Here is a 15,761-nt window from a genome sequence, read left to right as displayed (position 1 = left end):
GCAGGGCTCTGGGGTGCTGTTCCCCTCGCCCATTTACTTCCACAGCCTCCATTCCCAGGCCGGCTGCGGCGTGGCGGGCGCTGGCGCGGGGCTGGGAGCGAGACGCCGGCATGGGCGCCATGCACCACCCTTTCCTGGATCCCTTCTGGATGGGGGGATGCAGCCCGGGGCTTTTCCAGCCGTAATTTCCGTGCCCGGCTCTCACGGACATGGTGTTAATGCAGAGCCCCGTGGCTCGGCCTTGACAAGCATTTTATTTATGCGAGTGAATCCCTTTGGGAATGAGGCTCCATGCGGCCGGGCAGAGGGGCCGAGTCCCTGCTCTGAGGGTGCTCGGGGGTGGTTTGGACACCCACAACCCATCCCGGCTCCCACGAGGAGCTGTGCCCAGCAAAACTCACCTGGACACACGTGTTTGGGGGCTTTCAGGCTCATCTTGCCCGCGGTTTGGGGGCTACGGCGTGGGCAGCGGTGTCGGGATGGCGGCAGCTTCTGCGGCACATCTGGGGTCCGGGCCTGGGCGGGGGGAAGAGCCCCGAGAGCGCTGGAGGGAAGAGAGCGGAGCCGGCCAAGGTGGGGAGCGGGTCGGCAGCGTGCCAGCTGGATGCCAGTTTATTAAATATGTTCGGAAAACAAATGCAGGGAAGCCAAAGAATGCGGAGAATTTCATGGGCCAGTGCTTCCCGCGCGGGGCCGGCGGTTACCAGCACTGCCCGGGGATGCTCGCTGCCCCACGGCTGCCGCCGATGCGGCCCTCGCCGCGGCTGTGCCCAGCGCCTTCCCGGCCAGGGCTCAGCTCCAGCTGCTGCCCCCAGCTGAGCTCCCGGGGTGCGTGGCCGTGCATTTGGCTCCGCAGGGTGTGCAGTGAGCACCCAGCTCCGGGGACACGGGACCATGCACCCAGCTCCAGGGATTCAGGACCATGCACCCAGCTCTGGGAACACAGGACCGTGCACCCAGCTCTGGGGACACAGGACCATGCACCCAGCTCCAGGGGCGCAGGACCATGCACCCAGCTCCGGAGGTGCAGGACCGTGCACCCAGCTCCGGGGACACGGGACCATGCACCCAGCTCCGGGGACACAGGACCATGCACCCAGCTCCGGGGACGCAGGACCGTGCACCCAGCTCCGGAGGTGCAGGACCGTGCACCCAGCTCCGGGGACACAGGACCGTGCACCCAGCTCCGGGGACGCAGGACCGTGCACCCAGCTCCAGGGACATGGGACCATGCACCCAGCTCCGGGGACACGGGACCATGCACCCAGCTCCGGGGACACAGGACCGTGCACCCAGCTCTGGGGATATGGGACCATGCACCCAGCTCCGGGGGGCGCAGGACCGTGCACCCAGCTCCAGGGACATGGGACCATGCACCCAGCTCCGGGGACACGGGACCATGCACCCAGCTCCGGAGGTGCAGGACCGTGCACCCAGCTCCGGGGACACGGGACCATGCACCCAGCTCCGGAGGTGCAGGACCATGCACCCAGCTCCGGGGACACGGGACCATGCACCCAGCTCCGGGGACGCAGGACCGTGCACCCAGCTCCGGGGACATGGGACCATGCACCCAGCTCCGGGGACACGGGACCATGCACCCAGCTCCGGGGACGCAGGACCGTGCACCCAGCTCCAGGGACATGGGACCATGCACCCAGCTCCGGGGACACGGGACCATGCACCCAGCTCCGGGGACGCAGGACCGTGCACCCAGCTCCGGGGACATGGGACCATGCACCCAGCTCCGGGGGGCGCAGGACCGTGCACCCAGCTCCAGGGACATGGGACCATGCACCCAGCTCCAGGGACACAGGACCCAGCTCCCCAGGTGCAGGGCTGCTCCCGGGGGAGCACGCCCGAGCTCCCCGCTCCCGTGCAGCGCGGTGGCTGTGCGCAGCGGCTCTCTGCCTCGTGCTGCATTGCTGCCCTGGCTGCAGGGCTCCGCGCAGGCATTGCCGAGCCCGGAGCGGAGCACTCAGCCTCAATTATCTCCGGCCTCTTTTTGTTTTTTATGAAGCAAACAGGAAACACATCAGCTTTTTTTTTAAAATTGTATTTTTATATTCCGCCCCCCCCCCCCCCCCCCCCCCGCCGCAAACGCCCTTGCTGCCGACGGTGGGAAGCGGGGGGCTGCGGGGTCCGGGCTCGCCCCGCTCCGGTGCCCGTGGCCCCCGCTGCCGTCGGGGCTGAGACCGGCCAACTCGTGACAGCGGTGGCGGGGCTGCAGTGCCGGCGGGCGGCGCTAGGCGGGCCCAGCCGAGCCGAGCCCAGCCGAGCCGAGCCCAGCCGAGCCGGGCCAGCCCGCCGAGGGGGGCGGGCGGCGCCGCTTTATAAAGCCGACGGGAGCGGGGCGGGGGAAAGCGCGATCGTTCTCTGCGCTGCGGGACCGGGCAGCGGGGCCTTGCCCAGCCCCGGCGGGGCGGAACGGCGGGGCTCGGCGGGGCATGGCCCGGCCCGCCGCCGCCTGACGGGATGGAGCGGCGGGCGCTGTCTGCGGGGCTCTACTGGCTACTGCTGCCGCTCGCCCTGCTCGCCGGTGAGTGCGGCCGCACCTGGGGCGGGGGGCTTGGGGGGGGGGGGGGGGTGTTGGGGTGCGCTGTGACCCCCAGTCGGGTGGCGGTGCTCCCCACCCCGGGAGGAGCCGCCGGGGGGGGGTGGTGGGACCCCCAGCCCCCCCCCCCAGCCCCACGGGGGACCACCCTGCACGGCCCCACGCAGGACCGAGCCCGCTCTCGGGGAACGCCGTAACTTCTGCAGGCCGGGGGTGGGGGTCCCCCCACCCCGGGTACAGCCAGCACCCCTAGCCACCCCTAGCACCGGGGGTGGGGGGGGGGGCCCGGTTGGGGCTGAAACCGGCCGGATTGGGACACCGAGGGTCACCCCGCTCGCTCCTCTGCCCCTTGCAAGGTGGGGGGCAACGAGGGTGCTGGGACAGCCCGGCTCCCGGCGATGCCGGGGTGGGCGATGCTCGGGGGGCGGCTGGCACCCATCCCGTGCCCGGGCAGTGGGGCACCCGCCTCGGCTGCGGCAGCTTCTGCAGGGCCGTGGCTTCCGAGCTGTTCCCAGCCCCGTTTTAAGCAAGGCTGGGCTTTGAAGGCGAATACACCACCCACCGAGGCAACCGGCTGGCTACCGGCCTGGAAAATACCCGTGTCCTGGGACGCGCAGAACAAGAATCAGCTCTTTGAACCCCGGCTGCTCGGGGGAGCCTGTTCGGGGACTCTCCGTTTACCTTTACGTAGACGCAAAGGAAAAAAAAAGAAAACCCTCTCCGTAAACAGGATTGTTCAAGGGTTTCCTTGTGCCCGGGCACGGGCAGGGTCCGGCCGCCGCCGTCGGGCTCACGCCGTCCGTGCCGGGGGGTCTGCAAGCCGGGGAAGCGTTGGCGGGACTTTTTGGGGTAGCATCACCTGGAGAGGGGGACGTGCGCCTGGCCGTGAGCCGCGTCCAGCCGAGCAGCCCCTGTCGCGGCCGCGTTTCGGGGTGCGCGGTGCTGGCCGTGCCGCGGGCACGGGGCGAGCCTCGCTGGCAGAGGAAGTCAGTGACTGTTGAAGAAGCTTCTCTTTATTTGCTTTGCTTTGCTGGAGGAGTGACTCAGTGCATCGCGCAGGATGCGAGGAGGTTAATTATAACTCTGCTGCCTACCAACGGGGCTGGGAAGGGAAGGGAAGGGAAGGTGGCCAGCAGCCGCTTGCACAAGGCCTTCCCGGCCGGTGGGGTGGCAGCCGCCGGTCCGGGGTGCGGGAGCTGCCGGGCACGTCCCATGGGTGCACGGGGCGACACGTGGCCTCTGGGTGCGGCTTTGTGCATGGGGCCCTCGTGCCCCAATTATGCTGCTTTGGCCCCAAATCGTGCCGGGCTTGCTTGCCTGCTCGCCCTGCTCCGGCATGGGATGTTGTGCCGGGGACCCGGCGTCTCCCATGGCCGGTGGCACCAGTGGCGTTGGCGTCCCCCCCCCGGGTGAGCTCGTAGGTGGCTTGTTTAAATTTGGGGCCCCGCTTGGGCGGGGGCTGTCCTGGGAGAGCAGCTCCCTCCTGCTCCCACCGCCGCCGTGCGGGTGACTCAGCGGGGGCCGGGGGGCCCTGGGGCCTCGCACCCACGCCGAGGGGGAAACTGAGGCACGGCGGGGATGTGGCTCATCCTGCTGCAGCTGGGGGGGGGGGGGGGGAATAAAGAGCCCCGGAGCACGACCCGCCTGCGGCCCTTCCTTCCCTGGCAATTAGGCTCTTCCCAAACGTCCGGAGGATGTTTGCTCGCGGCTCCCGGCCAGCTCGGGGCGGGTGGAGGAGCAGGAGCTGGGCCCCACGGCACGGCTCGGGGCAGCTCCCCGCTTCCCACAGGCTGGCAGGGGTACGGACCCCCCGGTGCGGCTCCCAGCCGTGCCGTGGGCCGTATCCCCACCGGCGCCGGGGGATGCCTCGGCTCTATCCTGCCTGGCGGGGATGCTGGGGTGCACGGAGCCGGCGGGGGGCACAGCCTGCCGTGCCTTCCCACCGGCGCACATCCCACACGTGGGGTGACCGGGGTGGGGAACCAGGCGGTGGGGACCCCCGGGCTGGGTGACAGTCCTGGCCGCGCCAGCTCCAGCGCGCCTCCGTGGTGCTGGGGCAGAAGCGATGGGTGAGGGTGGCAGCCCCCCTCCCTGGGGTGCAGTGCCCCCCAAACTGGGGTCCTGACCTGGGGTGAGGTGAGGACAGGGCCCCTCCTGGCCAAGCCCCCCTGCCAGGCCAGGGGGTGGTGGGGTGCCGGGGGTCCCTGGGGGGTCCTGGCCAGCCCTGGGTGCTGCAGGGGGCCGGTGGCCAGCCGGGTGCTGGCAGGCGTGTGGGCTGCAGCCAGCTGCGGTCAGGTGCTTTTTATAAAATGAAGGGAAATAAAAAAAGAGGAGGGAAAAAAAAAAAAAAAAGAAAAAACTTAAAAAAAGAAGAAAAGGCCAGCGCTGTCTCCAAGAGCAATAACTCCCGTTTCCTCCCCAGGCGCACAGGGGGATGGGAGGTGCCCGGCCAGGGCACCCATCTCCCTGGCGCCAAGCCTTTTGCAAAGCCCCCGCAGGGTCCCACTGAGGTGGGTGACACTGTGGGGGTGCAGCGGGTCCCCACGCCGCCCCTGGGGCTCGCCCCGCTAGCTGGGGAGCAGCTCTGGGCTGCTGCGGGCTGGGCTTGCAGGGGCTTTATAGTCCTGTTTGCAAAGCCCGGGCAAGGCCAGGTTTAACCCTTTGCCTTCTCTGCACCCCGGTTGTAGCAGAGTCCTGGGGTGCCCATGGGGCTGGGCGAGGGGGGGTGTTTGGACACTGCTTGGCGCTGCCGTGTGCCAGGCACCATCACGGCTGCACGCTGTGCGTGGGAAATATTACGGTGGATCCGGGAGTGTCCCCGTGTGATGGGAACGTGGGTCCTTCTGTGCAAGCAGGGGGTGTGCACGGGCACCCCGATACTGAGCCCGCGGCTCTGGGGGCCCCAAGGGCTGCTCTGGCCCTTTGGCATGGGCTGGCCCCATCCTGGTGCATGCCCGGTGTAGGGACTGCAGCCCCGGGGCTGTGTGTGCCGGGCAAAGGGGTGTCCCCAGCACTGGGGTGGCAGCGAGCACCCATCCCCAAAGCCATTGCGTTCCCTGTCCCGTTGCACGAGCCGCTGGCCGGGCGCTGGGGTTTCCCAGGCTGGCAGCCGTGGCACCCGCTGGCACCCGGCCCGGTGCCCTCCCGGGGCAGCTCCCGCAGCATCCCTAGGGAGCGGGACCGGCCGCTGCCTCGGCGCTGGCAGGAGCGGGATTAACTTTCCACAAAAACAGGATACGGCGGGTGAACCGGCGGGGCTGCTCCCTCTTCCCGGAAAGAGGAGCCGGAGCCGGGGCTGGGGCTGGGAATTTGCCGGCAGCTTGCTTTGCCGGCCCAGGGGCTCGCTGCTTCGGGGCTGACGGGATTTTGGGATGGGGAGAGCCTCTGTGGCTGGGGTTCATTAGCCTGCCTCTGGTTTGCAGCCAGCGGGTGCAGAGCGCATGGGTCCTGGGTGCAGTGACACCTTGGGGACACTGTCTGGGTCCCCCAGACCTGGTAGCCGGGAGGCAGGACCCGGCTTCGGGGAAGCGGCTTGGCAGAGCTGCCCGGCTCCGGCAGCAGGTAACGGGCCTGTGTGAAAAGAAAATAGCAGGGCAGGCAGGGAATTAAAGAGCTCTGCTAATTAATCCTGAGCGGCCGCAGGTCCCCGCAGAGCCAGCGGCTGCGCCGGTGCCAGTCGGTGCACGGGCTGTGCAGCGGCACAGGGTGCCTGGTGCTGTGGGGCTGGTGCACGGGGGTCTGGGGAGCCCCCTTGCCCCATGCAGGCGGGTGTGGATCCGTCCCTGGGAGCCGGCTGGGCACGGGATGGTGCCTGGTTTGCAGGGGGGGACTGCACCGGACCCCGACCCTCTCCTGCAGCCGTGCTTCCCTGGCCCGATTGCAACGGGAGAGACCCCGGTGCCGGCTCTCCCCGGCCACCCCCACCCTCACCGCCGTGTCCTTGCCTCCCCCGGTGACACCCTTCCCTCCCACGGGGAGATGAAAGGCTGGCGTGAAGGAAACCCCGCACATCTCGCCCAGCTCCCCGGCGCTGCGATTTATCCTCCTCCCGGCACATTAACATCGTTAATATTTCAAGTGCTGCTGGCTGCCAGCACCGGCCGCGGTGGCGGTGAATTCCCCGGCAGCGTGGGAGCTGGGCCGGCTGCTCCCGACTCCCCGGGGTCACAGGGCTGGGATGCGGATCTGGGATAACCTTGCTGGGGGTACAAGGGGGATGCTCGGCGTGGGCCAGATCCTGCCCCGTGTGTGCGGCAGAGGCGAGACCGCGGGGCATCGTGGGCGATGGGTGCTGCTTGCATGGGGAGGGGGACGGTGGGTGCCACGGTGCTGCACCCCCCCCCCACCCGGCTCCTCGCTGGGACGATGGGTGCGGGAGGGCGGATTTTGCCGCAGGGCTGCTCTCCCCACACACCAAACTGGTTTTTCTCCCCATGCCAGCGCTTTCCCTGCTGTCAGCACGGTGGGGAACTGGTTTCCTCCGACTGTGCAGGACGCAGCACCCACGCGCCGCCGGCATGGCACGCCCCGGTGCAGCCGGCCCTGCTGAGGAGGCATGGGTGCAACACCAGGCACCGTGGGTGCTCCCAGACTGGGCTGTGCCGTGCGGGGGGCTGCTCCTTGCCTGGCACACCGTCAGCATCTTTTTTTTCCCCCCCCTTTTTCATACTCGAGCCCTTAAAAGCTGAGCACTGACCGCCCTGCCGGGAGCTTTCCCGGCGATGCCTCAAGCTGGGGTGGAGGGGAGCCGCTGGCCAGAGGGTCCCATGGGTGCTGGTTCAGCCCCAGGGTGCAGCGGGGTGCTCTGCATTTGCAGGCAGCTGCTGCCAGCCCTTCCCAGTGCCACAGGTGACCCCGAGCCACTGCCACTGGGATGCCCGCTCTGCTCTGGCCCCTGCCAGGCAGTAATGGCCCCAGTCCCAGGGGGCTGGTGCTGGTGGCATGAAATACGTGGGTCACGCTGTCGCTCCGGGCATGGGTGGTCCCTGCAGCATGCGTGAGCCCCGCGGTGCCCGCAATCCCCATCCTCCCCGCAGCTCTCGGGCAGACCCCAGCCCGGGCGATGCCAGCGGGGCTCTGGCACAGCCGGTCCCCTGCGTGCCACCAGCACCCACAGAGTGGCCACGGCTGGGACGGGGGCTCACGCTGGGGCTAGTTCACCCATAGGACACTGCCCTGGCGCAGGGGTGGGGTGGGCAGTGGGGTCGGCGCTGGGATGCGGGGTGCTGGTGGCCAAGCGGAGGGGGGCTGGCTGGCTCCCATGTAATCCGGAGCCGTGGCTCGCCCCCGGGGCCGGGAAGGCTCCTCTCGGCCCCGTCGCCGCTGGCGCGGGAAGGGGAATATTTGCTCCATGAGATCATGGTTTGCCGAAACGTAGCCAGCAACCGTCGGCAGCGTGCGGGGAGGTGACGCATCCTGGGGTCACCGCAGAGGGGCGGCTGGCGGGACGGTGGTCCCGGTCCCCCCCACCCTGGGCTCCCTGTGCCCCCCACCCGTGCTGGGGGGCTGCCTGCACTCCCCAGGTGAGGGGGGCAGCTGGGGACCCTGCTGCTGGGCTGGGGACTGGCTTTAGCCCCGATGGGTGCTGCGTGGGATGTGCCCCGGGCTGTCAGGCGCGTTCCTGGGTGCCTCTCCTCCCACCACCCCCGCACCCTCTGAGGATCCCCCGCCGTCCCCGGGGTGCCGGGCTGCTCACGGGGGGCTGCACCGGGTCCCCCGCAGCCGCGCCGTCCGTCGCCCCAGGATGCACCGTCCCATTGAAACCTCGTAAACACAGGAAGGGCCAGGCCGTGCCGGGCCAGCGGTGCTGAGTGCGTCCCCTGGCACCCGGCCTGCCCCCTCCTCGCCCCCCCAGCCCCACGGGGCCGGGGACTGCTCTCTGGGCACCCACTGCCTCACCCCCTTCCCAAGTGGGGTGTCAAAGGGAGCGGGTCCCTGCCCTGGCCACGCAGCACCGGGGTCCCTGACACCGGTTCCCTGTGGCCGTCCCTTCCCTGGGCTGCCCCAGAAGGATCCCCCCTACCCAGAGTGGGGTCCCCCCAGCCCTCTGGTTTGCAGGGGAGGGGATGGAGGGATGCCCTGGCACTGCCTGGAGCAGGGGCACAGTTACAAAGCGATGCCGCCGTGCTGCGCAGCCCCTCGTGACTCCCTTCCTCTCCGGTCAGGCACTGATTTGGTGCGTGTCTCGCAGCGGCCGTGCCCATCCCCGTGGCCTTGTGGCTGGGCGGCCACAGGGCTGCCCCAGCTCACGGCAGTGCATGTGCTGGTGTCTGTCACTGCTCGCCTGGTGTCTGCCTGCAGCTGCCGGGAACGCCGTGTCCCCAGCCATGGTGGCAGCTGCCCTGGGACGTCCCCGCTGTGCAGCCCCTGTCCTCACCGGCGGCAGCTTCGCGGGGCCCTGGCTCAGCCCCGCTCCCTGCCCAGCTCCTCTGACGGTTTCACGCCTGCAAACAAGCTGTAATTTAGGTCTAAAAATAAGCGAGGGGGAAGGTGGTGAGCTGGTGGTGCCCCCGGAGCAGGGCTGGGTGCAGGTGAGGGGCTGTGCCAGCCCCGGGGCAGCAGCGGGTGGGGGTCCCAGCTTGGCCACGGGGGCCCCAGCCCCGTCACAGGGTCCCTGCAAACCTTGGCACGGTCTTGCAAGAGCGATGTGGAAACGTGGCAGATCTTGCTCGTTGCTCTCATCCCGCTGTCACCCCACACGTCTGGGACCTCTGGTGTGTCCCCCTTGCCGTGCCACCCGCGTGGGTCACCGCGACTGACCCAGCCCGGGCTCCTGCCCGCGTCCCTCTCTTCCCACCGGCATCTCTGGGGGGCTTGAGCCCCTGTCCGGAACTGCCTCTCACTTTGGGATGCCTCTCACTTTGGGGTGTCCCTTGCTGTACAGGTTGGGGTGCCATCCTCGGGGATCCCCAGGGCGGGGGGATGCAGCCCGGAGCCTGGTGGGGTGCAGCACCCTCCCCGTGCCGCATCCCTGGCGCTAACCCTGCCTGTACCTCTGCCCTCAGCCTGCCTCTTCCGCTTCAACGTCCTCTCCCTGGTGTACCTGCTCTTCCTGCTGCTCCTGCCCTGGTTCCCGGGGCCCACCTCGCGCCCCGCCGGAGGTAAGGGGCTCAGCCTGGGGTGCGGGGGCCGGGCAGGGCACGGCGGGCAGCGGGGTGGGCAGCGCGCGGGCAGCTCTGGCCCAGGGAGCTGGGCAGCACGGGGGCTGCCGGCCGCTCTCCGGCAGGTACCTGCCTGCCTTCCCCTGCGGTTTCCCCCCGGCCGGGCAGCGTGGCTCCGCGTGGCAGCCTCGCTCTGTTAATTATAGCCCAGCGCAGCTATTAATAGGCCTCCAGCTACAAAATGGCCAATTTTGAGCCCCAGCCTTATTAACCAGAAACCTCAGGGCTGGGCTGTGCCCGCCGGGTGGGCAGGGATGTACCACGAGCGGCCCCTCCGCCCTGGCCGGGCACACGGGGCACGTCCCCAGCGGTGGGCACGCGTGGGGGGTGCGGGGGATGCGTCACCCGTGCTGGGTGCGTGGGACGTGCCCCCACGGTGGGCACCGGGTGCCCATAGCCCTGCTGTCTCCCTGCCCTCTGTGCCAGGCTGAGCCATGCTGTAACACAAGCCGGCAGCGCCTGGCATGGCCGCAGCTAAAAGCTCTGCCCTCTGAATATTTCATGGGCTCGCACGGCCCCGAAGCCCGGCCACTGCCGAGAGCCTTCGCGTGGATTTACAGGAAAAAACAAGCGGAGGGAGAGTTTTTGGCCCGGGGCTGCTCCCCGGCCAGCGTGCAGCTGTGGTGGGCTCGTTGCCTGTCCCGTGGCCAGGAAAATGGGCGTGCGGCCCGGGGAGCCGGGTGGGATGGGGGCACGGCTGCAGCTGGTGGAAGGTCTGACGGGGCTGGCGGTGTGGGAGATCCCTGGCACCCACCCGCAGCCCCGCCACGGGACGTTCCACTAGGGATGGGGATGGGGAGCTGCATCCCGATGCCGGTCCCGGTGCAGTGGGGCTGGGAAGTGCTGGGTGCCAGCTAGGTGGGAGGGTGCTCCCAGGGCCCCGGCTCCCTGCGTTGCCCTGTGCCTCAGTTTCTCCAGTAATGAGGCAGAAAGGGTGCTCTTAGGCTGTGCTGGGTGCATGGTGAGACGTGCAAGGTCCTGGTGGGACCATGACCCTGGGGCAGACCCCTGGCATCTCTGGGCACAACCGCAGTGCACCCCTTCTCAGCTCTTCCTGGGGGTGCTGGGTCCCCGCTGGGGATGCTGGCGCATTCCGGGGTCACCTCGGGCGATGGGTAATGGGGTGCCCGTGTCTCGCAGGTCACACCGGCCGCCTCCTCAAAGCTCTGCTGGGGACCAGCATCCTCTTCCTCCTTGCCCACTTCGTTTTCCAAATATGCCTGTACACGCTGCCCATCCTGGACCAGCTGCTGGGGCCCAGCTGTGAGTAGGGGGTGCCAGGGCAGCCTGCCATGGGGGTGCCCACGCCTGCCCTCGCCATCCTGCACCTCTGCTCTCCCAGGCTTCACCCCCTCCCCGCAGTGCCCTGGGGCTGGACCCCCAAGACGGTGACATATGGGTGTGGGGATCCCATCCTTCTGGGTGCTGGGGGGCTGCTGAGGCTCTGCGGGGTCCCAGCCATCTGCCCAGCACTGGGGGCATGCTGTGCCATGCCAGGGTGTCCGCTCGGTGGCCGCTGCACTGGGCAAAGATCCCGTCCTGGGCCCCCATGGATGTGGGGCGTTCTCCCCATGGGGAAGCCGCCTGCTCTGGGTGGGCTCGGAGCCTGCCCGCGCGGGCTCTGCCAAACTCAGCACCTCCCCGCTTCCCCGCAGGCAGCACCTGGGAGGTCCTTGCCCGGCACATCGGCGTCACCAGGTAAGGGTACGCCGGCGGCGTGGGGCTGGGGGCTGGCAGTGGTGGGGGGGGCACCCCTGAGCCCTCCCCTGCCCCGCTCTCCCCCCCAGGCTGGACTTGAGCGACATTCCCAACTCGGTGCGTCTCGTGGCGCCCGACGTCGGCATCCTGCTGGTCTCGTCCCTCTGCCTGTGTCTGTGCCGCCGCCTCGTCCCCAAGGCCAGCGTTGCCGCCCGCGGCCGGAGACCGGAGTCCCTGGAGCCCCTTGAGCGGGTGAGAGCCCACCCCGGCGCCATCGGCAGCATCCCGCCCGCCACATCCCGCCGAGCCCCTGCCAGCCTCCCCGGGGCATGGCGGCCGGTCTGCGTCCTGTCCCCGGGGAGGGCAGCCTGGGACACGGGGGCTTGGCATGGGGACGTCCCCGGTGGTCGGGGACCCAGGTTGGGGCAGTTTCGGCCGCCCGGCTGAGTGGGCAGCGGTGGAGGGCTGGGTCGTCATCACGGTGACTCAGCCGCGGAGGAGTGCCCATGTTTGCTCCCGCGTTGCCATAGGGATCCCGGCAAACAGCGCGGCCCCACGGCACCGCTTGATGTGGGGCTGCCCACTGGCGCGGGGAGCGCGGTGCCCACACCCCCGGGCTCCGGCTGGCGCCGCTGCACCGAAACCCCTGGGCTCAGGAGGGGCGGTGGGGTGGGCAATCACGGGATGCTGGCACCCAGCTTGAGCTCACTGGCAGGGTGCAGGTCTGGGTGCCATGCCATGCTGTGCCAGCCCTGCCTGGCCAGTGGGGCACTGGGACGCTGTGCTCATGGCACCGGGGTCACCCGGGCAGACACAACCCCAAGCTGATGGCACCCACCAGCTCAGCAAACAGCCCCCGGGGCTCAGCCCCGTTTTGGGGTGCTTCCCGCTGATCCGGGCTGTTGTGGTGGGCGCTCGCCTGCCCGGCTTCGGCTGTGGCCAGGCTGTAACCAGAGCGCCGGCCGATGCGAATGCCTTTGCCGTGAGCACGGGGCCAGCGCGGGAGGCAGTCTGGAAAAAAGCTCAGTGCTGGGAACCCGGGTGCCGGCGCCAAGAAAAACAGCCGCCTTTTGGAGGCGCTTTCCAAGCGGCTAATGAGATAAACACGGCCAGGTGCCGGGCTGCGTGCCCGCACAGCGCCGGGCAGGGTGCCCCGGCCGTCCACCCGTGCTCTCCCTCAAGTGGGGAAACTGAGGCACGGCCAGGAGCAGCCTGGAGCTGGTGGGCTGCCCGGGGCTGGGCTGCGAGGCTCACGCCGTGATCTCCTCACTTGACAGGGGGAAGAGGAGGACGTGGAGCGACACGGTGGCACGGCCGCCGGGGACACGCCACTCAGCACCAGGCTGCGGGTGACGGCCCACTGGCTGCTCTGGGCGGCCGGGAAGGGTCTGGCCATCCTGCTGCTGGCCTTGGCCGGTGGGTATGGGACGTGGGGGGCACGCGGTGAGCTGGGGGGGGTCTCAGTGGCCATGCTGCCGGAGGGAATGCTCGGTCCAGGGGGATGCTCGGCCGGGGGCTGCATGGCCGGAGGATGCTCGGCCGCGCACTGACCGCCCGCGGGGCGCTGCTCCCCAGGGATCACCCTGCCCTCCGCCTCCTCCAGCATCTACTACCTGGTCTTCGTGGGGCTGTGCACGTGGTGGGCCTGCCACCTCCCCGCCAACCGCCTGGCCTTCGACATCCTCTGCGTCCTCGTCGGCATCTACGCCGGTGGCCACCTCCTCTGCCTCTATGCCTACCAGGCGCCCTTCGTCCAGGGGGTCTTCCCACCCCCCACCATCTGGGCACGGTGAGTCCCTGGGGAGGGAGCCCGGGTGGCATGGGGCCACCCCGGTTGAGTGGCCGGCCCGGGGAGGGTGGCCGGAGGCTGCCTGGTGAAGCCATGTGCAACGCCGGGACGGCACCTTGGCTGGCGGTGGGGGTCCCGGCTCGGGCGGGTGATAATGCCACCCGCTCCGTCCCCGCAGGGTGTTCGGCTTCAAGGACATCGTCCTGTACCGCAACTGCTCCCGGCCCAACGCCCTGGTGCTCAACACCGGCCACCCCTGGCCCGTCTACGCCAACCCCGGCATCCTGCTCCTGCTCTACTACACCATGGCCACCCTGGTGAAGCTGCGCCGGCTGGACGCCAGGGTGAGGGGCTGCAGGGCCGAGCCGGACCCCGTGCCGATGCCCGGTGTGTCCCGCTGCTCTGACTGCCCCAGCCCTGGCACCGGGGGTGCCCGGTGGAGGGGAGGCGGGGGGCAGTGGGGTGCCCATGGCTGAGGGGTGCCTCAGCAGAGGGATGGGGCATGATCCTGCTCCCCCGGCGGCTGCAGTGGGGTGCCCTGAGCTGGCTCCTGCCCCTCGCAGAGAACCGCGGCGCCGGCACGGCCACCGGTGAGGTGCCTGGAGAGGGAGGTGGTAGAGCTGGAGAGCTGGCCCAAGGACACTGACGGCATGGCTGAGGACACCAAGGTGGGTTTGGGGGGGCTGTGCCCCCCAAGCGATGCCCGAGCTGCGGGGGAATGGGTGCGGGGTGCTGCGGGGGTGCCAGGGTGAGCTCTGAGCCCTCTCTGCCCCCCCAGCCCATGCTGTCCCCCAGCACCGGGAAGCCAGGCAGCGGCACCGAGAACTGCACCGTCCATGTCATGGGCAACTTGCCACAGCCGGGTAAGCCAGTCCCCACCGCCTCCCCCTCCCCAAGCCCTGCCCGTGGCCCAGGGGGTGGCTCACGGTCCCCATCCCCGTGGCCAGGCAGGAGGCGTCCGGCGGAGCGACTGCCCCTGCACGCCCTGGGCCACGTCATCATGAACCAGAGCTACGTCTGCGCCCTCATCGCCATGATGGTAAGGGGCTGGGGAGGGGACGGACACGGGGGGCACGTCCCAAACTGAGCCCGGGCGAGTGGCCGCATCCTGCCTGCCCGCAGGTGTGGAGCATCACCTACCACAGCTGGCTGACCTTCGTGCTGCTGCTCTGGGCATGTCTCATCTGGACCGTACGGAGCCGGCATCACTTCGCCATGCTCTGCTCGCCCTTCCTCCTCCTCTACGGCATCGCTCTCTGCAGCCTGCAGTACGTCTGGGGCATGGATCTGGCCCCCGAGCTCCCCACCCGCGTCGGCTTCATGAGCCTCGAGCAGCTGGGGTTGGTGCACCCCAAATATCCCTGCTTGGACCTGGGGGCCAAGGTAAGCTTGGTGTCCCCGTCCCTGTCCCTGCTGGCAGCTGGCTGTCCCCACTCACCGCCTGTCCCCGCAGCTCCTGCTCACCCTCACCTTCTGGCTGCTGCTGCGGCAGTTCGTTAAGGAGAAGCTGCTAACGAGGAGGTGTCCGGCCACCCCGCTCCTGGAGGTGACCGTCTCGGACGCGGGTGAGGGCTCCCGGCATCACCCACCCGGAGGGACCCTGCGCCGGGCTGAGCATCCCTAGGGTGCGAGTGCCCGGAGGCCGGCAGCCGCTGGGGAGGGGGGGACAGGCGTGCCCCCCGCCCGCCTGCCTGCAGCCCCCTCCCTGCCTTGCAGAGCCCAGCCGGCAGCGGGATGTGCTGAAGGCGCTGGGGGTGCTGGTGCGGGATTTCTACGCCAAATACTGGATCTGCGTCTGCGCTGGCATGTTCATCGTGGTGAGCTTCGCCGGGCGCCTCGTCGTCTACAAGATCGTCTATATGTTCCTCTTCCTCCTCTGCCTCACCCTCTTCCAGGTAGGGTGGCCGGGGACCCCTCTTCGTCCCCATCCCCGTCCCCGGTGTGGTCCCGCTGACGTCCCCGTCCCCGCAGGTGTACTACAGCCTGTGGCGCAAGGTGCTGAAGGGCTTCTGGTGGCTGGTGGTGGCATACACCATGCTGGTGCTCATCGCCGTCTACACCTTCCAGTTCGAGGACTTCCCCATGTACTGGAAGAACCTGACGGGCCTCACCGATGAGCAGTGAGTGACCCCGACCCACCACGGGGTCCCTGCCATCACCAGCCCCGTGGTGGCACTGGGGCATGGCCAAGGGATGCATTGCACATGGGGAAACTGAGGCACGGGGCGAGTTGGGGTTGAACGCCGGTGTGCGGGCTTGATGCCTGTGCGGGGTGGGATGGATGCGGCCCCGCGCTGACCCTCCCCTCCCTGCCCAGGCTGGGTGACCTGGGCCTGGAGCAGTTCAGCGTCTCCGAGCTCTTCTCCAGCACCCTCATCCCGGGCTTCTTCCTCCTGGCCTGCATCCTCCAGCTCCATTACTTCCACCGTCCGTTCATGCACATCACCGACCTGGAGCACATCCCTGCTGCCACCCCAGCACCCTGCCACATCCCCAGGTAGGGACCTGTGCCGGGGTGACCCCTCTGCACCCCGAGTCCCCCGTCCCCGCACTGAACCCT

At 69.2% G+C, this 15,761-nt stretch overlaps 1 protein-coding gene across 3 annotated transcripts in view; it reads left to right on the top strand.

Moving 5' to 3' along the window:
• The first annotated feature begins 2,404 nt into the window (after positions 1 to 2,404).
• Positions 2,405 to 15,761, top strand: part of PIEZO1 (piezo type mechanosensitive ion channel component 1 (Er blood group)) — a 25,200-nt gene continuing 11,843 nt past the window's right edge. Inside the window, exons 1-16 of one of the 3 annotated variants that reach the window (XM_082319241.1) lie at positions 2,405 to 2,539; positions 9,559 to 9,654; positions 10,855 to 10,977; positions 11,370 to 11,412; positions 11,502 to 11,664; positions 12,690 to 12,828; positions 12,988 to 13,201; positions 13,380 to 13,545; positions 13,765 to 13,869; positions 13,980 to 14,064; positions 14,149 to 14,240; positions 14,324 to 14,584; positions 14,655 to 14,766; positions 14,918 to 15,096; positions 15,173 to 15,321; positions 15,519 to 15,698. In XM_082319241.1, the coding sequence (XP_082175367.1) occupies positions 2,476 to 2,539; positions 9,559 to 9,654; positions 10,855 to 10,977; positions 11,370 to 11,412; positions 11,502 to 11,664; positions 12,690 to 12,828; positions 12,988 to 13,201; positions 13,380 to 13,545; positions 13,765 to 13,869; positions 13,980 to 14,064; positions 14,149 to 14,240; positions 14,324 to 14,584; positions 14,655 to 14,766; positions 14,918 to 15,096; positions 15,173 to 15,321; positions 15,519 to 15,698 (2,171 nt within the window). In that variant the 5' untranslated portion in view covers positions 2,405 to 2,475. Of the gene's footprint in view, positions 2,540 to 9,558; positions 9,655 to 10,854; positions 10,978 to 11,369; positions 11,413 to 11,501; positions 11,665 to 12,689; positions 12,829 to 12,987; positions 13,202 to 13,379; positions 13,546 to 13,764; positions 13,870 to 13,979; positions 14,241 to 14,323; positions 14,585 to 14,654; positions 14,767 to 14,917; positions 15,097 to 15,172; positions 15,322 to 15,518; positions 15,699 to 15,761 lie in introns of those variants that run through there. The other 2 variants (XM_082319240.1, XM_082319242.1) reach the window with 2 other exon arrangements.

Source organism: Platalea leucorodia (assembly GCF_965183815.1).
Source record: "Platalea leucorodia genome assembly, chromosome: 8".
In the NCBI taxonomy this organism is placed as follows: Eukaryota; Metazoa; Chordata; class Aves; order Pelecaniformes; family Threskiornithidae; genus Platalea; species Platalea leucorodia.
Note: the sequence above shows the minus strand (reverse complement) of the source record. Positions and strands in the feature narration are given on the sequence as shown.